This window comes from Drosophila persimilis, unplaced genomic scaffold (assembly GCF_003286085.1).
Source record: "Drosophila persimilis strain 14011-0111.01,24,50 unplaced genomic scaffold, DperRS2 tig00000652-arrow-arrow-pilon, whole genome shotgun sequence".
Lineage (NCBI taxonomy): Eukaryota > Metazoa > Arthropoda > Insecta > Diptera > Drosophilidae > Drosophila > Drosophila persimilis.
In genome coordinates this window covers 1,043,939-1,068,996 of record NW_020825329.1, presented here as the reverse complement: position 1 = coordinate 1,068,996, position 25,058 = coordinate 1,043,939, and the positions used below count along the sequence as shown (strand labels likewise).

Here is a 25,058-nt window from a genome sequence, read left to right as displayed (position 1 = left end):
TGAGAACTTAAAATTAACCAGTCTTGTAGGAAATTGATTTATCGATCGGATAAAATTATGAGTTCTGGGCCGATAGTCGAATATCAGAAGCGATGAATATAATAGAACTTGAATAAAAATAATTCGTCAGTATATTTACGGTATATTTTGAAATTATTGACGCATGTTTTATCGTAAAATCGGGCATGCTCAATCTAAAAAAAGAAATTAGCAACTCGACTCCAGGGTGACCGTTTACGGTATTTTTAATATGTTTCGGTATTTTTTAGGTCAAAATTGAACCGACGGTATATTTACGGTATATCGGTAAATAATGGAATATTTTGTCAATTTCATCAATCTATTAAATTTAATTTGAAACGTTATATAGAAATCCAATACAAGCGAATATTTAGAATAAGCCAATCAAGTAGAAAATTGATTCATCAATCGTATAAAATTATGTGGGCATTGCTAAATGTTCCATATATAGCTGGAAATATTCGACGGAAGATCACTTACGAGTATTTATTGGTGAATAACCGGTTGACAACAATGATTACCGGCAACACTAATTTTCATACCCTAAGGAAATTGAATAGAATATAGAATTGAGAAAATGTTTGTCATCCCAGTCTCCGTAGGTATCAGGATCGAGATAAATATATACAAGATACTAATAATATATGTATGTACATAAATATGTCTAAAACATATCAATTTGAGAACAGGTCTTTATAAATTACGTTTTATCTTCATATGAAATTAACGAAATAGGGTGTACAAGCGACTGTTTTTTTATTGAACTATGTACATTGTTTAAACCTTGTTTTAGCCTAAATACAATAAAAGCAAGGACTAACAATTAGCCAATTAAGTAGAAAATTGATTCATCAATGGCCTAAAATTACGTGGGCAAAACTAAAGGTTTTAGTTAGACAGAATTATTAAACGGAATCTCTACATTAAGCAATTGGAACGACTATCCTCTTTCGTTTTTTTTTTTTTGTTTGACCAATTTCGTTTAAACCTTTTTTTACGCAAAATGCAATAAAAGCAAGTGTTTAAAATAAATCAGACAATTAGAATATAGATTCACTAATCGGATAAACTTATGTGAGCATGGCTGAAAATTCTATTTAGCTAGTAATATTCCACGGAAGATCAAAAACGAGGAATATGTAAAATATAACTTGAATTCGTCAGTATATTTACGGTATATTTTTTAAATGAGACGGTATGTTTCGGTATATTTCTGAGGGTCGGCCTGCTCAATCTAAAAAAAGAAAATAGCAACTCGGCTCCTATAATTTAAATAGTTACTCCGTTTCGCGGCGTTTTTACTTAGGCGTGTAACATAAAAAACCCAACTTATTGTGTATGTTAATAATTAAAAAACATAGAAATGTACAAACGTTATGTGTCAAGGAATTTAGATATTTAATGCGGTCAGGAACGGAACTTGATGTGATGTGATATGATATCATCTATATTCGTATAAACAAGTGGCTCCCCTTGTCCACGCCCACGCATAAAACCAACTAGTCCATTTATAAGATTGAAGCTACTTTTTTAGTATCAGAATCAATATATTCGAGTGTATAAGGGTAATCTGTTTGAAGGCTTGTCATATGTACATATGTATGTATGGATATCTATTCATGCATACATACATATATCTATTCCAATGCCAATGTGGCCAATACCACTGCAAATACGCAGGGTACGCTTACATGTACGTCATGACGTATGACGTAAGTTTCTGTCTGAGGTGTCGATGACATATCGCTGGGTTGTGTTGTCCTTTGCGTTGCCGCCACTTTTCAGTGCAAGAATTTGTACCAAATTGCAAACTTATTAAGTGTGTTGGTATGTGCATGTGATTAGAAAACACAATTCAAAAGAAAACGCATTCAATATTACGGGACTCTACATCATATGTATATTTTTGTTACAAGGCGTGGTACTATTTTCTATGTACATAATAATTTGTGTGTGTACGCGCTTAAGAATATATTCATACATTTATAATATATAAGACGTACAGACATATGTGCACATGAAATCTGTGCCGGATAAACGGTACATACATGCATATGTACATTTCACAAATATGCGCATACATGTGTATATCTTTATTCCCTTACGAAACCATACAACGCTGAAAAGAAAATATTTGCAACCGTGAAGTACATTTGAGAAAAGGTTCTACATCTTCGATAATCGGTTTAGGAATATTTCTTTTAATAAATTTCCATTTAAGAAAAGATCGGAATGGCCATCTGTTTGCCAGACGTCACTTACACCTGAAATCGTACATATCTACATAAATCATCGGTCCGGGCCGAAGCTGACCTTTCTTACTGCTGTAGAGTTCTTAGATATATTTATTATGTACATACGTACAAACGTGCATGCGTTTGCAAGCATTTTATTCCGCCTTAGCTTGAACAAGCAATGGCAAGTTTACATACTTATTTACCTTTAATAATAATACATACATACACAAACTAGTATATGCATACGGACGAAATTCTATTTTTGGATACAGATACCTCATCACTGATTCGTCTGGTATTTACCGTTCGGAATTAGTTAGTACCGGTATTGTTTGACGTCATTAGATTGTGGAAGACAGCTGATTGTGAGACACTTCTTCATTATCTTAAACCATAAACGAAAACCATATCTCTGCTATCGCACAACAGACGAAGCCGGATCGTTCCAATTCGTTCTAGATAGTTGTCATTTTGTCATTTACTATCTTTACACAAAATAAAATACGAGTATGAGACTCCGAAATAGTTCGTGCTAGAACTTTGGTAACTTCAGTACCTTAAAAATATCTGTGTGGTATGCAAATACCTGCACCCAGCACCATAAAATTGTTTTCACGAGCGATTAAAAATAAAAATTCGTCTTTATTAAAAAGATTTGATAGTTACATATACTCGAGGTAGTTGTTCTTCAGACACCCGGTACTCAATTTATTTTCGTTTAAATATCTACATATTAAGTAAAAAGAGGCGAAATACGCATGTAGTTTGCATTCAAGGTGTGGGAATGAGAGTGTGAACGAGTACGATCACCAGCGGGAGCGAGCGAGAGGTGGGTGGAGAGAGGGGTCGTATTCCATATAGAGGTCAGCAACATCTGGCAGCTTGTTTTATATTGTCACAGGATGTGATGTGCACACATAATCTCCTATAGCAGTCGCTGTAATGTGACATGCATTTTCATGAAGTTCATACACTACTGGCCAAAAATTAGTATATTGGTGTCGTGCTAGTTTGTTATGGTATAGCTTGAATTTTTGTAAATGGATGCCAATTGTTTATATATGGAATGGTTACAGTCTTGCCAAATATTTAAATAAAAAATTAAAGTGGGGAACCACCTTTATAAAATGCTATGCTTAAATTTTTGATGGATGGGCATTTTGGTAAAAAAAAAATTGTGGAGAATTTGTGCAAAAAACGTGATGTGAGATTCCAGTGGAGACTTGCCGCAAACTTATTGCTAGTATGCTAAGAAGAATGGCCCGAAGTCATCCAAAATAAGTGTTGCTATATAGGATACTAGTAACAGATTATAACTTATAAGAAAAAAGTAGAAAAATTTTGATACGCTTTTAGCTTTTCGCTTTGGAGAATTTGTGTACTTATTATTTTGGCCAGCACTTGTTTATGTTTTTAAGGTTTAATCGGTCATAAAACATATATTTGAAATGAAAAATGCTTATGATAAACATTTTTATAGTCTATTGTAGGTTAGAAAACTAAAAGTAAATTTGATTTTTTAATTATGTTTATAAGAAAAGTTTTATAGGACGTAAAAGAAAGCTCATAAGCGTGTACTTATTATTTTGGCCAGTAGTGTATATGTATTTAAATGCGTAGTGCCCGGTAATAGACGAGTCGATATAGCCATGTCTGTCTGTTCGTCCGTCCGCCCCGCTGAGAGCCTAGATGCCAGAGAAAATTAGAGCTGGAGCAACCAAATTTGACTACTGTTGCAAGTGTATTTCCAAATTTGGCTCCCCCTCACAAAGGGGGGGAGTGCCATCTACAAATTTGATGATACGCGAAAACCAAAAACGCATAATCTTAGAAAATGATGATGTCTAGCAGATTGACATCTGGATTAGATGGGATCTTTATAGCCAGAAGTAATAAATTAAATTTCAGTGGCTATTCAACGCCTTCCACGCGCTCTGTCGAGATAAAACGCATGATGTTAGTGTAAGAAAAGAAAAAAAAGACAAATGTACAAAAAAAAATTGAAAAGAAAAATGGAAACGGACAAAATCGAATATACATTTGTATATATACAAATATCGCAAATGGCTCGACCGATTTTTCTAAAAGTTTTGTTTTTGCCAAAAAATTCATTTTTCTCTTTCGCACCACCAAAACTATTCTGAATAAATTACATAAATCATAAACTCAAATATATGTATGTTTACTTACTGAGTACTGGGTATAAAGAAAAGCCGCGGACCTAGGAGCGGCTCTATATGTTCCAGCTTTCAGTCTTTAATTTGTAGTCTTAATTTGGAAATAGTCTTAAAATGATGTTAATATATCGAGTTTCATTTATAGTTTCTACAATAACAAATGGCCACCATAGATGGAAGACCGGCGCAATATGGAATATCACTTAAGCAATTACGCGAGCTCATGGAGCATCGCGGACGGGAAGGTGTAGCGATGATTGGTGAATTTGGTGGTATTCACGAACTCTGCAAAAAGTTATACACATCTCCGAATGAAGGAAAGTACTTTCATAGTACACACTGTGCTTAGGTTCACGTTATATTCATTTTAGGTTTAAGTGGCTCGAAGGCTGACGAAGAGCACAGACGCGAGACATTCGGCTCGAATATAATACCACCGAAGCCACCAAAAACCTTTCTTACACTGGTCTGGGAGGCTCTTCAGGATGTAACACTTATTATTTTAGAGGTAGCTGCATTAGTATCGCTTGGTCTATCTTTTTATAAACCCGCCGACGATGAAGCACGTAAGTGTTGGATTTCCTGATCCCACCTGTGGCAGTTGCCAGCTGGCAGCCGAATCTAACGATTCTATATATATATTTTGACACAGCTGTACTACAAGAGGAGGAAGAACACCATGGCTGGATCGAAGGCTTGGCCATTCTCATATCTGTTATTGTAGTTGTGATAGTGACAGCCTTTAACGATTACTCAAAGGAACGACAGTTCCGGGGCTTGCAGAACCGAATTGAGGGCGAGCACAAGTTTTCGGTTATCCGAGGGGGTGAAGTGTGCCAAATTTCGGTTGGTGATATTCTCGTAGGCGACATTGCACAGATTAAATATGGCGATCTGTTGCCAGCCGACGGTTGCCTTATACAAAGTAATGATCTAAAGGTAAGGCTACTTCCTATTAGATTTTCTTTTATGTATTTTAATGTGCACTTGTGTTGTCCATAAAGGTTGATGAATCCTCGCTAACTGGTGAATCTGATCATGTAAAGAAAGGCCCAGATGTTGATCCTATGGTTCTATCCGGCACACACGTGATGGAAGGCAGTGGAAAAATGATTGTCACAGCTGTTGGTGTCAACTCTCAGGCGGGTATTATTTTTACACTCCTTGGAGCCGCTGTCGATGAGCAGGAAGCTGAAATCAAAAAGATGAAGAAGGGTATGTATCACAAAACATATGTCACAATAGTATATCATATAAGATCGACAGTGATTGAGAAAAGTAAATGTGATAAATTTGGCTATAACTTCAATTCCAAAGCAATCATTTGATGTATGAATGTACTAGTATGTTAGTGTAAAACACGTCATAAATCTTGTGGAAATTGCTAAACATTTGAATTAGCTATAGTAAAACCTATCTCACTAAACTGCTACAAATATTTATATTATACATATATTTATTATTTATTTATTTTTCGTTGTTCCTATTTTTTCATATTCCAATTGTCATACGAATTGCGAATTGCATGATGTGAATTGATTGATCCATCATTGAACTCCTCCATCTACCCCAATCAACCAACCAACCAACCGACCAATCAATCAACCAATAAACCAATCTACCAACCAATGTACCTGTACCAAATTAAAACCTCGATCTCGACTCGGCCACAACAATAAACAAAAACCCAACAAAAATACAAATCTAATAAACCCCAAATAAAATTAATCGAATTGACTAAAATGGAATAATAACTAAACGACATGCAAATCACTATTGATATTCAGAAGCTAAAAAGGCCAGCAAACAAGCAAACAAGAGTCTGACAGGTGAATCACTTCGTAATTATCTTCGTGTTATGATTTTGTTTGTAATCTTACCTCATATGTATATACAGTGATAAGGTTCCCTATATGCCCTATATACATATACATCTACATATGTATCTTAAGTGAAATCTTTACTGCCAAAAAGTGCCTAATCTGTTTATTTACGAAGCATGATTAAAGTAGTTGGCAAAACGAGAAAATATCAGCTTGTGCCTCAGAGAAGAGCTTAGTTGAGCGAAATCATCTTTAACCAAGCCCCTTCTTAGCTTTGGATAATATAAAATCTACCTGCAATACGCGCAACCACACTACTAATCGATCGTCCAAGACGATCTACGATCTTGGCTCCATCCAATATTTAATCGTTGATATTGACAGTGCATACAGAATGCTAAGACTGTCTCTGTCTCGTAGGTATTCTTCTGCATTAAGAATAGAATTGAATATGCTAAACTTGAGAGCATTTCAAAACTACACCTGAAACCGGATTTATTTTCGCCCTAGAAAGCCCCATCACTGTATATACATATGGACGTCCGTTACCCCACCCCAGTCCGATACTTTGCCAAAGCTCTTGCTATATTGAAAAATTACTTATTACACGATTTGAAAGCAGATGAGTATACTGTACAGTAAGCCTGTTTATCAGTCATTTATCCGTAAAGTTGTATGTGATAGAAGCTATGTAGTAAATAATTGAACATAATACTTATTTGCGGACCACGCAGGTGAAAGCGATGGTCGAACCCCAATGAAGGGGACCCAAACCCAAGCGTCGTCGCAGCGACAGCCAGTCAGCGAGGGAACCAAGTCCGAGTCAGATGGAAACCATGTGCCGCAATCATCCTCGACATCCGCACCCGCTGAAACAGGACACAAGAAGGAAAAGTCTGTGCTGCAGGCCAAGCTGACGAAACTAGCTATACAGATCGGCTACGCTGGCTCAACCATTGCCGTGCTGACGGTTATAATTTTGATAATTCAGTTCTGCATTAAAACGTTTGTAATTGACGAGAAGCCTTGGAAGAACACCTATGCCAATAACCTAGTGAAGCATTTGATAATTGGTGTCACAGTATTAGTAGTTGCGGTGCCCGAAGGACTCCCCCTGGCTGTAACCCTGTCTCTGGCCTACTCGGTCAAGGTCAGTTGGATGTCACATCAAACACATGGACTCGTTTCACAACTGTCTTCTATTCTTTTCTCGTGTCAATAGAAAATGATGAAGGACAACAACCTGGTTCGTCACTTAGATGCTTGCGAAACTATGGGCAATGCCACTGCCATTTGCTCAGATAAGACTGGCACACTTACAACCAATCGCATGACCGTGGTGCAATCCTATATATGTGAGAAACTATGCAAGGTCTTGCCCACACTCAGCGATATACCACAGCACGTGGGAAATTTGATCACAATGGGGATATCAGTCAACTCGGCATACACTTCAAATATCATGGTAATTATCTATATTCTTTACTAATGATTTTCTGTAAATGATCCACTGTAAATTGGGTGTGTTCTTCTTTTGTAAAAAGGGCGGAAAAAACCCTGGAGACCTACCGATTCAGGTTGGCAACAAAACTGAGTGCTCTCTCTTGGGCTTTGTCCAGGCACTGGGAGTCAAGTATCAGTCTATTCGGGACGAAATCCCAGAGGATAAATTCACGCGCGTCTATACATTTAATTCGGTTCGCAAGAGCATGGGAACTGTGATACCTCGACCCAATGGTGGCTATCGGTTGTACACGAAAGGCGCCTCAGAAATTATCATGAAAAAGTGTGTATAATTCGGCTAGCTGGTCAGTTTGCTATAATTTTTTTTGTCTACAGATGTGCTTTTATTTACGGCCACGAGGGCACCTTGGAGAAGTTTACAAGGGACATGCAGGAGAGATTGATACGCGAAGTCATTGAGCCGATGGCATGCGATGGTCTGCGCACCATATCTGTTGCCTATCGAGACTTTGTGCCTGGGAAAGCAGCTTTGAACGAAGTCCACATTGATGGCGAACCAAACTGGGACGATGAGGAAAACATCATGGCAAATCTCACCTGCCTTTGCGTCGTTGGCATTGAAGATCCAGTGCGTCCCGAAGTCCCGGACGCCATCCGCAAGTGCCAGCGTGCTGGCATTACTGTCCGTATGGTTACGGGAGACAATATCAATACAGCACGCTCAATTGCCAGCAAATGCGGTATCTTGCGTCCCAACGATGACTTTCTCATTCTGGAAGGCAAAGAGTTCAACCGGCGCATTCGGGATACCAATGGCGATGTAAGTGTTGCCCTTCTACGCCTCTGCCTCTGACCCTCGGAATTAAATTAACTAATTTGTTCATCCGCACAGATTCAACAACATCTTATAGACAAGGTGTGGCCCAAATTACGCGTTTTGGCCCGCTCATCTCCCACTGACAAATATACATTGGTTAAAGGTATGTACAACAGTCGAAACAAAGTCCATGTAAATTGTAATTCCGAGTAGCTTACAGTAGATACGAGTTCTGCTTTATCACAAATAGAACTTCAATTGCTTTATAGGTATCATTGACAGCGCAGTAAGTGAGAATCGTGAAGTGGTTGCTGTGACAGGCGATGGAACCAATGACGGTCCAGCTCTAAAAAAGGCCGATGTGGGCTTTGCCATGGGTATCGCTGGCACAGACGTTGCCAAGGAAGCCTCTGATATCATACTAACCGACGACAATTTCAGCAGTATTGTCAAGGCTGTGATGTGGGGCCGGAATGTCTATGACTCCATAGCGAAGTTCTTGCAGTTTCAGTTGACAGTCAACGTGGTCGCTGTTATTGTTGCATTTATTGGCGCCTGCGCTGTGCAGGATTCCCCTCTCAAAGTATGTCTTTGTAAAAAACTGTCCTGGCAATAAACTCTAAAATAAACTCCATCCAAAAATTAATTCTAGGCAGTGCAAATGTTGTGGGTTAACCTCATAATGGATACATTAGCATCGCTTGCCTTGGCCACTGAGCTTCCGACACCAGATCTATTACTCCGTAAACCATATGGTCGAACAAAACCCTTAATTTCCCGCACAATGATGAAAAACATTTTGGGCCAGGCACTTTATCAGCTGTTTATAATATTTTCGCTGCTCTTCGTTGGTGAGTTGTACTCTACATACATAATATGTATAGATCTTCGACTAATTTGTTAAACTAATTGTAGGCGATTTGATACTCGATATTGAATCCGGTCGCGGCCAAGAGCTTAACGCTGGCCCAACACAGCACTTTACCATTATTTTCAATACGTTTGTCATGATGACCCTTTTCAATGAAATAAATGCACGAAAAATCCATGGGCAGCGCAACGTCATTGAGGGACTTTTGACGAATCCCATATTCTACACTATTTGGATATTCACTATGATATCGCAGGTATGTCGTATTGTATAATTGTTGGATATGTATATGTGAAATCGTTAACCGGTTAATCTTTTCACTGTAAGGTTCTAATCATTCAATATGGAAAAATGGCTTTCTCAACAAGAGCTCTATCGCTAGACCAATGGCTCTGGTGTGTATTTTTTGGAATCGGTACACTTGTTTGGGGACAACTAATTACCTCTGTGCCTACGAGAAAATTGCCCAAAATACTATCGTGAGTAAATGTTCCTTGTTATAAAGCTTATAAGACCAACACACGCTTTTCAATGGACCTCGGCTTAAAAAGTTAGATAATTCCATATATGCACAGATGTAAGTGCATATGTGCAAAGCCATTCCACTTGAATAAGAATTAGGAAACCGAACGGATCAAGAAAATGACTTCAGCACAAATACCTACCCTGAGAATCCGTCAACATCATTACCTATGTACGAGTATGATGTAGATTAATTAATCGTGCTTAGGTAAAATTTGTTATTTAGCTATCGCTCGCAATAGAGATTTTTGGAAGTTGGACTGCTTCTTTGCCTTTGGCTTAGCCTTAGCTATATTGGAATACGTATTCTATATTGTATTTATTTTTTCGTTTCTGTTCACGTTGGAATCGTTACGAATATAACTATTTAAGGTATATCATGTATATTTATGTATTATGCTTCAGTATTTTAGATTTTACACAATAAAAGTATTCAAAAATCGGCGATTCTATTCAAACGTTTACATTTAATATTTTTGTTAAATAAGTATTTTAAGGCATTAACTCGTTTACTTTTAGCTTGATACTAAGCTGACAAAACATTTATGTATGTACAGTAAATATTCTAAAAAATATATGCAGGCAGTATACGATGAAAGCTACGCGTAGTCTGCTCACTTAAATTCCTGTAAGCAATATTGCCCAATATGTAAGTATGTTTAAGTTTTTGAAATTAATGAAATATCAGACATTTTGGTGGTTTTTAAGTCCTAAAGTCAAAATTGATTACATGACGATTTTCCCTTGTATTGTATTATACTTGTACTAGTCTGTCTCCCTTTTTTATTTTCGTGTTCGTATGTAAAATTGTATAGCATATTGTATAACGTTCCCGTACCTATTTTTTTACATATATATTTATGAATATCTAGACTGTACTGCCACCACTCTCTGAAGTTTCAAATTGACTTGCATCTGCCAAACCAAACATGTGCTGATGCTTTTTTTACATTTTATGTAAATAAATATTTTATAATATTTGAAGAATCCACTAAAACAATCGCTCGTCCAAAAATTCAATTTTTGATTTACAAAATGTACATATACCAACCCAATGGTTCAATAGTTACCCGGTTTAACGCAGATAAAAATGTTTTTTCTTTCCAATTTTAAAATGATTGTAAATATAGATCAATTCCAACGTGCTCTTATAATTTTTCCACACCCTGGTGGTAAATGTTTTTTCGTCAAGCGCAGAGATTTAAGTTTGTTCGCTGGGAATATTTTGTTTTAGAAACTTTTAATAGTGGGTCGGAGCATAGTCATGTGAATATGGTTGATAAAAACTAATTCGAAATTAAATTCTTACCCTTTACAACATTTTGTACTTTCTAAAAGAGCAATTTATTTGGAATGAGTTCTACTTAGGAGTGATTACGGAGATTTATTGATCCATATCATAGTTTTTAAATTCAGAGAAAAGTTCGTTTTTCGGTTGAATATTTATATATATAAATATATATATTCGAAATTATAAAAAATAAATTACTATCATTTTCGGAATATTTTCTTTAGTTAGTAGTTTTTTTTAGTAAACTTTTATCTTAAGCTTATTACGAATTGTCGTACGGCTTTCATTTCGTTTCTTTGGAAATTAGACTTCCCAAAACTGGCCAAGACCAAAACAGGAGTTCAAACTGTGCTTTTTTGGCCGACCACGGTTCCAGTTACCTTGAACCGAGCAACAGTACGTTTTTTTATGTAAGCTGTTTTATTTTTGCAAAAGTAAACTTTAGGCGACGTGAATCTTGTAAGGTTACTAAAGTACTATATATAGTATAAGTATTATTGATAAGCATCAACAACCGAGTCTTTTATCATATACATACATGTGTATGAACATATGTTTCTTTGTCTGTCTATCAAGATTTAATACAGCGAAATTTGGAACGATTGGTCGCAAAAGTTTTTTAAAGATAATGTTGGTGTCATTTTAATTTTTTTTAACATGAACATGAAATGTATGTGCATATGCATACAAATATGATACAAATCGGATCACTGTATTATATTATCGTTATGAAGCTAGGGTTTTTATGCTAGGCATTTTTGTTGGCCCGCCAAACACCTCTTGAATACCCTCAATAAAATAGATGTAATTTTCAGGTGGGGTCGCGGCCATCCCGAGGAGTACACAGATGCCATGAATTTAGGCGAGGAACGCTTCGACTCAATTGATTCCGATAAGAAGCCGAGAGCTGGACAGATTCTATGGATTCGTGGGCTAACTCGCTTGCAGACTCAAGTAAGTATCACTTTCCGCTTGTCCATTTATGTTCATGTCGAGAAATTAAAGTTTACTCTTCGATTAACTAACGAGTATAAACTTGTGTAGTCATATTTTAATTTATAAATTTAATTTTCGTTTTTTATAATTCATTCACGGATTTTTCGTTAAATTTACATATATTTAAATTGATTTACATTACATGGGTATTTTATGTGCCCTTTTTCATATAACATTCTCATATTTTACACAGATGCCTAGGTATAATTTATTTATTTTGATTTTTTTAGACGCTGACATATTAAATACGTACATCATATGTCTTTGACTTTAGTTTTAAGGCTGGTTTTCCAAAAAAACATACATTGTGGTCGCATGGCGAATACCAAGGCGACTGCTTTCGGTTTTCTGTTATATTTGATATAGAATATTCAACAGATAATACGGATCAATCAATGAAAAAAAGTCAAATAGTCGACTTGTATTAATCAATTTTTTGATTAATTGGCTTTAATTAAGTTATTTTTGTTAATAATTGGTATACAATATTTTGTATGTTCTATGATTTGCCATTTTCGTTATTTAACTTATTTTTTGTGCTCATTCGTATGTACATACATGTGTTCTGTCAGTAGGTACATTTCTTACTGCGCAGCAAAGACACATGGTGGGTTTTCGGCCAAGACAGAGGAGACAGAATAGGATAAATATACATACATACATACATACATACAAAAAAAGAAGTGATAACTAGGCATGGAAATTTTGTTGAAAAGTAAAAATTACATGCATGTCCATACATGTGTGTCCAGCGGAGTAAGTTCAAAGGAGATCTTCCGATTCGGCATGCCGAAGAATTGAGTCTTTGATTTACTTCCTTAAGCTTTAACACAATAGATACAAATGCACCCGTATCAGTCAGGCATCTGTATATGTACATATGTATGCATGTATGTATGCTGCGAATGAAGTTTCAAATTGTATCCGCTCGATTGATTTGAGGTAAAATTATTGATTAGGGTAGGCCTGGAAATTGTGTTGTGCAATCTTGTTGCTTTTGACTACTATAATCTTTCCAAAACTTTGTAGTTCGATTTATGTATAGCTTATTGTTGCAGTAGACAAATTTGATCACCAGCCACTGCATCTACAGCCCTTTCTCTTGCTCTCTTTCCCTCTTGTTCTTCCACCCCTTTTTTCTTTCTCTCTATCTGCCATTCTCTTTGAATCCACGTCTGACTCGTTTCTGTCTGTGTTTAGTACATTTTGATGGATCACGTCTGGATCTACACATTTCCTTTTGTAGTTTTTAAGCCGCCATTTATTAAGCATTTTGTACATCTCCATAACTGATAAACAATACGATTCCAGATTATCCCGAACATTTTCATAGCGAAATATAAAATCAAACCAAAAGAAATTGCCTACTGTGCGTGAAGATAGAATAAACCATTAATGTATGCCTGTTCATACATAACTCTTTCAATTTACTCACTATTTTGCTCAAGTTGACCAGCAAAGAAATGCATCCTTCTATAGGAATCATTTTTTATTTACTACGTGATTAGATTGAGTGATTGGAGAATTAATACACGCACACACGTATTCAACTAGAGTGACAGAATCCACTGAAGCACACTCTTACACCATTAGGAAGGATTAGCATTAACTGAGACTTCAGTAAATGTATCCGTTATACTCATAAAAGATTATATCTGCTTGGCATTACGTACTTTACTTTATTTTTCGATAACTTTCATGTGTCTTTCTATCCAACTTGTCAACTTTTTAATCGATTTTGTATTATTTTATTCAGGTTTGATTTATGATTCAGTTATACATATGTATGTATTTTTTATTTCTTTACTGTTTAGTCCTTTAGAAAATTTAAATTTAAATTCCTTGATAGATGCATGTTAGTATTTCAGTTATTGAAAACAAACATTTCTCTGTATACTTTGCATATTCTACTATATACACAATGTACAGCTCCACAATCTTAACAAATATAAACAAATAAATGTATTTGTTTTCGGCACTACCGAAACTAAATATACTCTTTCCTATATCCCTCCATATTGAGATTAAAAGTACGATGTATAAAGCAGCGTTCCGAAGTTTAAAAGTACGAGAGCTGTATGTAAAAATGTACATACACAGTAGTCTTCCTACTCCAGTTTTTACTCGTATTTCAGGAGTCCTGAACTCCGGTCCTCTACACCCTATTATTGCACACTATGTATCTAAATATATTTATGTGTGGTCTTGCAGTATCCTATGCATTTTTAACATTTGAAACTATTTTGTGGATGTATAAAAGAGTATACTACAAATCTGACAGGCAACCTACATAACAATTAACTAGTCTCCTCAAACCTATGCAAAAAAAACTTTAAAATATTATACAAATTGATAATATTCATTTCATATTTTTCGTCCTTTTAAAATGCTAAAATCCAATCCTGAATGTTTGATTGAACGAATAATCAATAAAAATAATTGTGTATCTACTACAATAAAAATCATATAATATATCGACAAATAAATATTAACAAAAATTAAATAATCAAACAATAACCTGACGTCTGAATCTTGTAATACATACCTCATAAACATTGATGAATTGATAATTGATAACCCAAACCGTCAAAACCGTGCTTCATAATTGAAAACTCGCGCAAACTCAACTAACGACCAGATTTCAGTACCGGTAAGAATTGTCTATATGATTTAATGTATTGGCAGCTAGACAGTGTTTTTTGTATAACAAAACCCATCCTGCTCCCTATTATATTTATTTTCAATTCCCATTCAATTACACACATGCACACCTAGACATCGACGTTTTGTTGAATGTTTTCGCGTATATTTAGTATACTACAAATGTATGCATTTTTCTCTGCCACTTTCACTATATCGAGTAGAGTCGCTACAAACAACATACATTTATTTATAAAGAACATACGTACAGCATTCATTTGTGTGTGTTTTTTGACTAGTTTTGTTTGCTTTGGCTACTGTAAATACATAACTAATGAAATTTATAGTATGCTGGAATACGGTATACTTAATGGTTTTACATGTCTACAAAACATTATTGTTCAATCGTAGCATCTTTTATCATTTTGTGTGAGTGTGGTTGCTTGTTTCGAAGGGGGGCTATAATAATATCATATACATCGTTATTGAAAATAAAATGTCCCTATCAAGCCTTTATTAAATTAAAAAACAAATAAACATGACACGTGGACATCTTTTGTGCAGCCCCACCATTTCTTTTTTGTTTTGCTTATATATATAACTATACGAGTTTCGAAAATTTCAACTAAATATCCCTTGCACTGAGGGTAAATAATGACAACCCAAAATGACAATGCTTTACATTGTTCTTAAACCGAGTCAAGCAATTAAAGTCAAGAACAACATGTAGTATGTATACATGTACAAAAACAGCATTAGAAAAACAAGTCTTATCAACGAAACTCGAGTTGAGCATCAATTGCCTCGCCACACGCAATGTATATTGTTTTTGGGGAGTATCGGCGCAGCAGTCCCTGTCAGTCTACACGTGCGCTCTGGCGCCAATCACTTTGTGTTTTTGGCGATGGCATTCTCTTTTGCACTTCTTGGTCCCAGTCTCGAGCCGAGCATCAATTTGCCGCGACATGCCCACGCAATGTATGATGTTTTTGAAATTCTCGGGCATTCTCTTTCGTGTGTACGAAAGATTAAATCATAGACGAAATATATTATAGTAGGTTTGTTTAAAATATTTGTATATATGTATGTACATATGTATGCATGTACCTAATTTGACTCTATTAAGGTACTACGATATCGAAACGATTTCACATATTTAACAACATTTCTTGATCCTATTCCATCCGTATAATAAACCATCGAGTTCGATTATCTAAGCGGATATTCAGACTAAAATAATGGGGCGAAATTATTCTATAGGTTTTATATTTTGTAGTTGTGTAAATCTAAAATTGTTTTCTAAAGTCTCTTGAGCTAATCAGTCAGATAGATGGACAGTAATAGCGTAGCGTACATCGACTCGTCCGTAGGATCTGATATAAAATACTGGATAATAAAATAATTTGATCCAGATTGAAAGTGTTACGTATTACTATGTAGCATATGTGTTTAAACCAGATAACGGCACGCGGCATTCACAAGTTTGTAGTGTGTTTATGTGCAAGCATAAAGCAAAAACCAGAATTCAGATAAAGTAGGATCCTTTCAGTCAAAAAAGAAAAAAAAAACAGCGGATACATTAAAATACTATTGGATAAATTTAGCTTTTGATTCTAACAAATTTGCAGAACGTTAAACCCACTAAATCCTTGTAGCGGGAATGATTAACATTATAACGCTTCTCAATAAAAAAAAAAAACAATACGCTTCGACTTAAAAATATAAAAAAAGATCCGACAGTCTGTTGAACATTTTTTTCAGTGCAAAATCATTTTTTGCGCTGAAGAAAAAATGAAACTCACAGCCCTGCAGAAAAATGATTCCTTTTGAGAATAGCCCGAATAGTGCATACGAGTATATGTACATATGATATGTATGTATTATCACCATCTCCAGGTGCATTTGTTGAGCGAAAAGAAATTTGGTTAAGACAATTGGAACAAATGTACATGTTGAACTGTAGCTCATGTGTGTTTATCCATAGATAGTCAATCGGTCAGTCTGCAAGGGTATCGAAGTCTTTGGATCCCGAAGTTAGCCTACTCTTTTGTTATTTTCTAATTACTATATATAATTCGTATAGGATTTTCTTGAAACTGTGACTGCAGACGATTTTGTATTATCTGTTTTTAACCCAATGAAATAGAGACACACATACATATACTCGTACACATGTATCGAAACATCTTGCATCATTTGAATTTGATTTAAAAATATTACTTTAACATTTTAATTTTTATTATAACTATTGATTGAGTGCTTTCAATTTGAAATGATTTGTTTCTAAAGTAATTATGAGATATTTTTTGTTAATGTTTGTAATTTTAAAGCCGGCGGAACCAATTCGAGAGACTGAAGTGTAATTGACAATTGCAATAAAATCAGCAACCGTTCTACATAAATGTTATATAAATACTAAACTAACCTGCAGTTATACTCGCACTCGACACACTCGTACACTCAAATTTACACAGGGACTCTAAAATGTACGAAATTAAAATTGTGTGTATCATTTCATTCAAACATCCATAAGTATGTTGATAATAAATTAAAGCGGTCTAAAGGACTTAACTAATAAGGAACAGAACACAGATAAAATATACCCAATAATAAGAATGTTATAAACGTAGCTGAATATAAATAGGCGGCGATGGTACTTAGTGAGAACATGGAGGTAGACGTAAAGATGCAAATAATATTTAAGGTAGCAAATGCAGAATTAGACCAGAATTGAACAGAACCAAATCAAAAACTGATGTACTCGTAGGCTTATACGTACTTAGCTAGGATTTGCAGCGATTATAAATGTCTATAATTTAAAAAAATTATTAAAAAAAAAAGGGGCAACAAAAAAGCATCAATAACCAAAATCCCCATACTTATGATATGTTAACATACACGCCAATTTTCTTCACAATTATGTCAAGGATGGTAACAACAACGGTAGAAATTTCTTCAGTGTATAGATTCTAAACTTTAATAAATTGGATCTGAATAGTTCTGCAAAAGAAATGAAAAAATAATATTGGCACCACAATAAAACCACAAAACAAAAACAGCTTCCATCAACAACTACTATTACTACTTTCTACTACAACAAACAACATCAACAGCAACCATCACAACAACGTACAAGGGTCTTCTGCTACGCTCCACATTATGTATGTTACGTACTCTCTCTCTTACTCTGATATCTACTGTACTATCTTCTACTACTACCTACAACACAAAAAAGTCCAGCTCTCTATTTCCTGTAAGCATTCAAACGTACGTAACTATATTTTTATTTCTCTGTATAAGAACGAACCATTGTGCACGTCGATAATACATAGTAATAAATGGTGTCCCTAAATAGTTGACTACTTTTTCAGCATAGTGAGTAGCCCCGTACTGTCCCTCCCTATCTTGCAGCACGTACACAGCACCCCCACCCGTCCGACTGCACAGACTCCGATACCAGAGATAATGTGTCTTAATTGAGAGCACTGGACCTTCTCACCACTGTTTCCGGGGAGGCTATTTCCCCTCAGTACAATTTATTTATAAGCAACAAAGCGATAAATTAATCAATCAACATGGGGGTGTAAGAGTTATGTACATGCATTAAATGTATCTACATGTGTCTTCGGTACCTATCTGTGCGTTAGTTTTATTTAAATCAGAATTACATTTATGGACTGCTTAGCTGCTTTCCTGAGACAGTTTACAAAGGACAAAGGACATAGTTTTATATGTATGTACATATGTTGGATGAATGACTGAATATTTGTGTATGTAAAACAACCGATGATTAGACCGAATATCTGAATTCGCTTTATTTCTTTGGTATGTTATCTACGGACACAGTTATCTACTTTGTTGTCACCAATTTTGTCAATATATGTATATTGTGTCTTCCTACATATATGTATTCATATATGGGCATTTCATACATTTCTGTAGCTCACTTGTTATTTTTCGAAAGCAATATTTTAGGTAAGTAGACACAGACATAGTTCAAGGGACCTTAGTGGTAACTGCAGGTTGGTGAGTTTCTCCCATTCCATCTAATTTCGATATTTGATTCGGCTGAATTTACAACTAGTGTTGAAAATGTAATATTTTTCAGCATAACACATTATTATTATTTTTTAAAATATATTTTTATAATCATATCCTTGCAAAAATAAATTTAAATAATGTAACTGTCATAAGACAGCACATCACGGAATATTTTTAAAATACCTATATGAGAATATACTGTGATTCCAATATTATGTATAAGGTATAAATATGTATTTCCGATTAATAAAGCACGAAATATCTCCACTATGATGTACGAGTAAAATCCAAACGTTTTGCAAAGTTACGAAATATTCGGCAGTCCGAAGATAGAGTTTTTGTTTTTTTTTTCTTAAAATATGTACATATATTACGGTGTTCACCAGCTTCTTCTACTAAACCCAACTAATCCTAAAAGAGTTTTCTTCTGCAGTAGCATGCATACATTTTTAGGGAAGAAAGCAAAGATACTTATACCTCACAGATTAGCTTTATGCTGTTTAAAGCCCGTATCTAGTATCTGTGGCCAATAGTGAGTTACAAATATACATATTATGATTGGTAAAGCTTCCAGCAAATTTATAACACTCGTTCGTCCGCATCGTCCAAAGTTTCATTATTTCTAATGTCCGTGTCCAATGAACGAACAGAAAAATCCCGCACCCGCATGACGCTTCAGCTCTGCACGTACGAGTATGCGTAATTTTAACTCCGTGGTACAGCTTTTTCTGGCGATGCACTTTGCAGTGATTTAATTAGTTTAAAATTTTTCGAGACTGATCTGATTTTAGTTAAGAGCTTACGTTAAGTCTGCATTTTATTTCTATTTTGATTTTTTATTTAATTATTAATTCCTTTTACTGTGCGTAATTGATGTTTTATGTATGTATGTATATATGTACTAAAGTTAATAAGTACGTATGTATTGACTGCATTGCTATTTCGTTGGTAGTTTTCTTTACGTTTCTGTTTCTGTTCGTTTGTTGTCTAATTTCATTTGTTTCAGTTGCGCGTGATTCGTGCTTTCCGATCGACCTTGGAAGACCTAAACGAACGCCGATCGATGCACAGCTTGCATAGCTTACGCAGTCCTCGGACAGGCGTGCCAGTGGGCGGGGGCCATCCATTGTACAATTTCAATCTTCTGAGCCCAAATTACAACAAGCACCAACATCAACAGCAGCAACAACCACCGCCGCAGCCTCAACAGAATCTGACCAGCGTTCCGCTGCCTTTGGACATATCTTATATTGACGAAGACCCGCAGCAGCATCTAACTTTGCACAATGGACGTACTACATCCATAAACATATCCGGCCCGGTCTCCACCACACAATCTACGCGTGTCCCTGCCATATCCCCAGGTTTCTCCGAAATAGCTCACACTTTGCAACAGCAAGTGCGGAGTAATCACAATGAAACGCACCATTCGAACGGACAGAATGAGACACGAATTTAATAATCTTACTTGTTTCAGCGGCTGTCAGTCACACACGTATTTGAATTTGAATTGGTATCGGCAAACCTATTCTCGAACCGAATCCCAAATCAGACTGACCATGACACTCTGAACCTGAACCCTAACAGTGTTGCAATAGTCTAAAAATGCTCGTTCTTATTATCTGTATTAGCTTATTGTTTAAATACTTTGTTATTCGTGCATTTTTCGATCCCAATAACCTATTTATTTATTCTCTTGGGGCTTACATATGTATACATATGCGAAATACGATTCGGTTCGTCCAGTATAAAATTACGACAATCAAATGCAAATTTACCGATTTTTTTCATCGAAAGATTGGAAGTAAACGAAACCAGCTATTAATGCGTTGGAACGACCGTATAAGTCCAAAACAAATATTTAATTAGTTTACAGGTAGCTTAGTGCATTAGTACAAACATACGTGTAACTCACGTTTTGTCTCGCTTGCTATACCCATGCGCTTTGCTCATCCAATGAGTCTGCAGTATCCAGATAATTATGCAATCTAACAGTAAAATACTTTATACGTTCTAGAATATTTAAGCATGCTTTTTATACTATTACCTTGTTTATTTGTAAAAAAAAAAAAATAATAATAACTTAGTAATCGTTTTATTAACTACTGTACATCTAATGGATCTTGCATATATTTTTTGTCTGTCTGGCTTGAGTGTTTGTATGAATGATCAATAACCTTCAAGGGCCCTCAATTGTCCGTTTCTGGTAGGTATACATACTCATCCATATTGTATGAATACGACACACTCACGGATTTTTAATGGTGGTTGCTAAATACTACATATACATATATGCAGAACATGCCTAAGTGCGACTCCGGATTATCCTGTTGCCGAATTTAAAACTGGCTTAGGGGTATACTGAAAGCATCGCAAACATTTTTTTTGCTTTTTGCTCCAAAATGACATTAGGAGGTTTTACAATGAAGGATTTTTTATCGGTAATTTAATCTTCTTTCCATTACCTCTTACACCCATACATAGAAAAACGGATTAGTTGTTGCCCATTGAACTAGCATACATATGTGTGAATAGCATAACTTTTAGCGTATAAGGAATACGATTATGTACGTAGCAATATGTACCTGTACCCATAAAACCTGCACAAACTGTGAGGGCGGTTAAGTAAAGTATTCCCCCTATGCCAAGACAGAGGCCATCCCTACTACATTCACATCAATATACAATATACTCACACTTGTACAGACATGGAATTCCAAAACATGTTCCGCATTTGTGTCTTTATTTCGTATATATTGTATTAGTGCTATTTTTAAATTTTCAATATAAGCTTATTTAGTACCTACCATCCATTTAAAGATACATAAGATATATGTATGTACATTATTCTAGTATAATTCATGTTAAATTCTTTGTAGCAAACACTTTCTATGGCAGCAACACTTAACTGAAATTCAACCTGTGTCTGTATTTTTCTTCCCCATTTATTGTTTTCTATTTCACTTTCTATCTCTCTCTCTCTCTCTCTTTCTCTCTTCAATATTAAAGGTGATAGGCGGAGAATTGCAAGAACGCTTGATTCCGGTCCCATATAGCAAGAGCAACACTGATCAAGCTGTAAGCCCCTTCTTATTTTATTGAACATTTTTGATTACAAAAACAATTTAAAAAAGCGTTAAGCTCAACCTCTGGCCAAAAAAAAAACAGATAATACACTTGTATGCACTTGTCTGCTTGTCTGATCGTAAATACTCGTATACTGTATGCTAAAGCTATAACCTTACTATAAATTAAGCAAGAGAAACTAAGGAATCTTGTTCTACGTTGTCGGTTATCTATCAATCTTTGTAGCATTTGCTTAAAGATGCAGTCTAGTAAATATCAATTTGTGTCCACTAATTTCAAGAGCTTAAGAAAACTTTACATATGTATACATATATAACTTTACCTATATACATATATACATACTCGAAAGATTAAAAAACTGATAATGCAAATTTCGGTGCGCCGAAAAATTTGATTTATCTATGTTTAGCCCATTGCTTGCTTTATCATTTTATATTTTTTTAAATACCCCAATATTAGTATTTGTTTGAGCTCTCAAGTCATAGTTTTTCATTTCACTTCGGCCTTTTTCAAAGTATTCCTTTCTAGCACTCTTGTATACTTTTGGTATTTACCTGATATACACACACACATTTGCTTGTAGTTTTGCATGAATTTCGAATAGATAAGTTGTGAATGTAATAGAAAACCCTGCTTCTGGGGGAGGTCGATCAAATAAATGATCTGTAAACTACCTAATCTCCTGCAAAAAAAACCACGATATTCTAATGGGTCATCCATGGCATACACGCGCTGTGATAGAATGCCTTCGCTTTTGCTTTGTCCGTCTGATTGCATTGCGTGGGTTTTACTTACATATGTATGTACGTGTGCTTCCACTATTAGCTCTCCATTTGCATATGTATGTATGTCAATACTATGTACACATTTGAAAGAAAATGCTGTTTATTATGTTTGTTATTTTTTGTTATGTACATATGTATACTTGTATGTTAGTATGTGCATATCTATGTACGCAAACAAAATTTATGCATTTGCATTCGATTCTTTTCATTTTTAGTCTGACTGATCGAAACTGTTCTTATACTGTTGTTTCCGTCTCTCTTGTCACTGTTATTGGTGTTGTTCTTTTCTTTTTATTAATTTGTACTTAGATTCGTGTGGTGAACGCATTCCGGCAAGGTCTTGACGCCCGTTACGGTGAACACACCAACACGTCGCTGGCAGAGGTGCTGCGAAAGCAGACTTCACTGAGCAAACGACTTTCGGAAACATCTTCCATTGAGTATGCCGACAATATACCCGATGAGCTGACTATACCCGAAATCGACGTCGAGCGTTTATCATCCCACAGTCACACCGAAACAGCAGTTTAAATTCCTTTAAACATACCTATGCATATATACATTCTCGTACACTTGGGGATCAAGTCAAATCAGTTTAAATTCATTCAGATACAAGTGTGCAAATTACCGCAACTGTACAAGTATGTATTGTGGATATCATTTTCCAAAGAAATGGAAGTCTACTTCTAAAAAATCGGTTTACAAGACAACGCATATGAATACGTACATTTAACTGTACATACGTATGTGCGGATGTTACGAGAAGATGAAATGCACACTCTATACAATAGATCAGAGTGCCCTAAAGATATTTAAGGCTTAAAACAAATTATACAAATAAATACATCACTCGAACTCCTTTCACACAAAAAGGGAAACTACACCCATATGCATGTACATATGTATAAACCATGCATATGTTGTCTACTCATAATTATTTCATACACATGAATGTTCCGATCAAGCCCCGTATACTCAAGCCATTAATGCTATTACTATTATTATAACACAAATTAAATAAATGAGTCAATGATTAAAATTAGGTATTTTAACGTTTTTGTTGGAGACTTTTACGGGGATTGGGGGATGCCAGCAAGACAACGCGCCACGCCGGATGCCATTGCCGGATTGGAAAATAGTGTTATTGCAGAAGTCAGCGGTCTCCTGACCAAAGACTTTTACCGGATAGGAAAATAGTGTTATTGCAAAAGTCAGCGGTCTCCTGACCAAACACACAAATAAATAAAGATCGTTGGGGAATATTATCCAGCCTGCATGTACAACATATAAGGATGCCTACCACCTGAAAAAGGCTGTTGGTGAATTGCTGAACAAAGATTTATCCGCTGTTGGATTTCATTTTGAAAAATGACAAGGAAGGAGACTCTGCCAGTTCACAGTCTTGAGGCAGCAAGTGTTGCGTGGATAGGCTCGAAAAGCCAATCGGTCCTACACGTCGGTGGGTGTTGGGCCCCAGTGTGAACCGGTTGCCGAGGTGGCTGCCAAGCACAGCGAAATCTTAACACCGCACCTGTAACATCTCTGCAAATCACTTATATCCCCAGCTCAGCATTGTGAGTGAGCACTTTATAACATACCTACACACATCTTGTAAGTACCAAAAATATAACCTGCACGTCGAATAAGTTATGAATTAACGCTTTAAATAATGGAACAGAAAGCTTGGATTAGGGAGTTAGAGGATATGCCGAGAACGCAACATTTGAGGTTACAGGTGCCTCAACGAACTCAACAAGAAAGAAAGCGACATACAAACGTATGTGCGTCTATGCGCTCAGAGCTTAATTAAGATGAGCGCGAAAACAGATAATTTAACGGAATTCGAATATAAATTACTAGAAGAGATTGTTCAGTCACAGACATATAATATATACAATAAGAGTACCACTGCTAGCTATATAATGATATGCATTTATTCAATAAAATTCAGTATCAGAAACAGTACCACAACGACCTGTCACTCATTTCCCATCGCAATCATCAGAGGCTGTCGCCGTGTCTTCAGATCCTCCTTTGGTTCAACTGGTTCAAGTTCTAGTTGCGACGAGCAAACTGTAGACAAAGGCAACTAGAACGGAGAGTAACGTGCAGATAGATAGTCGACAGACGTAGAGGAATTGAACAACAACGCAACAAACGTAGATGAATTGATCAACAACGCCAACAATTTCATCGAGAATTTACATCAAATTTATTTCTTCGAGTAGCATTCCAGTATGAGCCTGATGTTGAATATTATGCTCATTCTAAAGTGGTTATTGCTAA

At 35.7% G+C, this 25,058-nt stretch overlaps 2 protein-coding genes across 3 annotated transcripts; both read left to right on the top strand.

Moving 5' to 3' along the window:
* Positions 1–1,808: 1,808 nt before the first annotated feature.
* On the top strand, positions 1,809–21,010 carry LOC6601994 (plasma membrane calcium-transporting ATPase 2). Of its 2 annotated transcripts, XM_026991006.1 has the most exons (17): positions 1,809–1,848; positions 4,581–4,752; positions 4,807–5,001; positions 5,088–5,374; positions 5,440–5,650; positions 6,223–6,264; positions 6,993–7,408; positions 7,481–7,723; positions 7,803–8,044; positions 8,098–8,542; positions 8,615–8,702; positions 8,809–9,122; positions 9,192–9,390; positions 9,455–9,666; positions 9,738–9,889; positions 12,039–12,177; positions 19,907–21,010. In XM_026991006.1, exons 2-17 carry the CDS (start codon positions 4,596–4,598, stop codon positions 20,357–20,359), a joined length of 3,795 nt encoding a protein of 1,264 aa, XP_026846807.1. In that variant the 5' UTR covers positions 1,809–1,848; positions 4,581–4,595; the 3' UTR covers positions 20,360–21,010. The 2 variants fall into 2 exon arrangements, with proteins under 2 accessions (XP_026846807.1, XP_026846808.1); XM_026991007.1 differs by lacking the exon at positions 6,223–6,264.
* Positions 21,011–21,076: 66 nt separating this feature from the next.
* On the top strand, positions 21,077–23,814 carry LOC113566238. The gene is made up of 3 exons (XM_026991008.1): positions 21,077–21,341; positions 21,910–21,978; positions 23,082–23,814. Exons 1-3 carry the CDS (start codon positions 21,303–21,305, stop codon positions 23,301–23,303), a joined length of 330 nt encoding a protein of 109 aa, XP_026846809.1. The 5' UTR covers positions 21,077–21,302; the 3' UTR covers positions 23,304–23,814.
* The last annotated feature ends 1,244 nt before the right edge of the window (positions 23,815–25,058 follow it).

Coding starts and splice junctions, on each gene's coding strand:
- LOC6601994 (XM_026991006.1), top strand. CDS start 4,596: ATGGCCACCATAGATGGAAGACCGGCGCAATATGGAATATCACTTAAG. Junction 7,724..7,802: donor CATACACTTCAAATATCATG/GTAATTATCTAT, acceptor TTTTGTAAAAAG/GGCGGAAAAAACCCTGGAGA. Junction 8,543..8,614: donor TTCGGGATACCAATGGCGAT/GTAAGTGTTGCC, acceptor TCATCCGCACAG/ATTCAACAACATCTTATAGA.
- LOC113566238 (XM_026991008.1), top strand. CDS start 21,303: ATGACATTAGGAGGTTTTACAATGAAGGATTTTTTATCG. Junction 21,342..21,909: donor CAATGAAGGATTTTTTATCG/GTAATTTAATCT, acceptor TCAATATTAAAG/GTGATAGGCGGAGAATTGCA. Junction 21,979..23,081: donor AGAGCAACACTGATCAAGCT/GTAAGCCCCTTC, acceptor ATTTGTACTTAG/ATTCGTGTGGTGAACGCATT.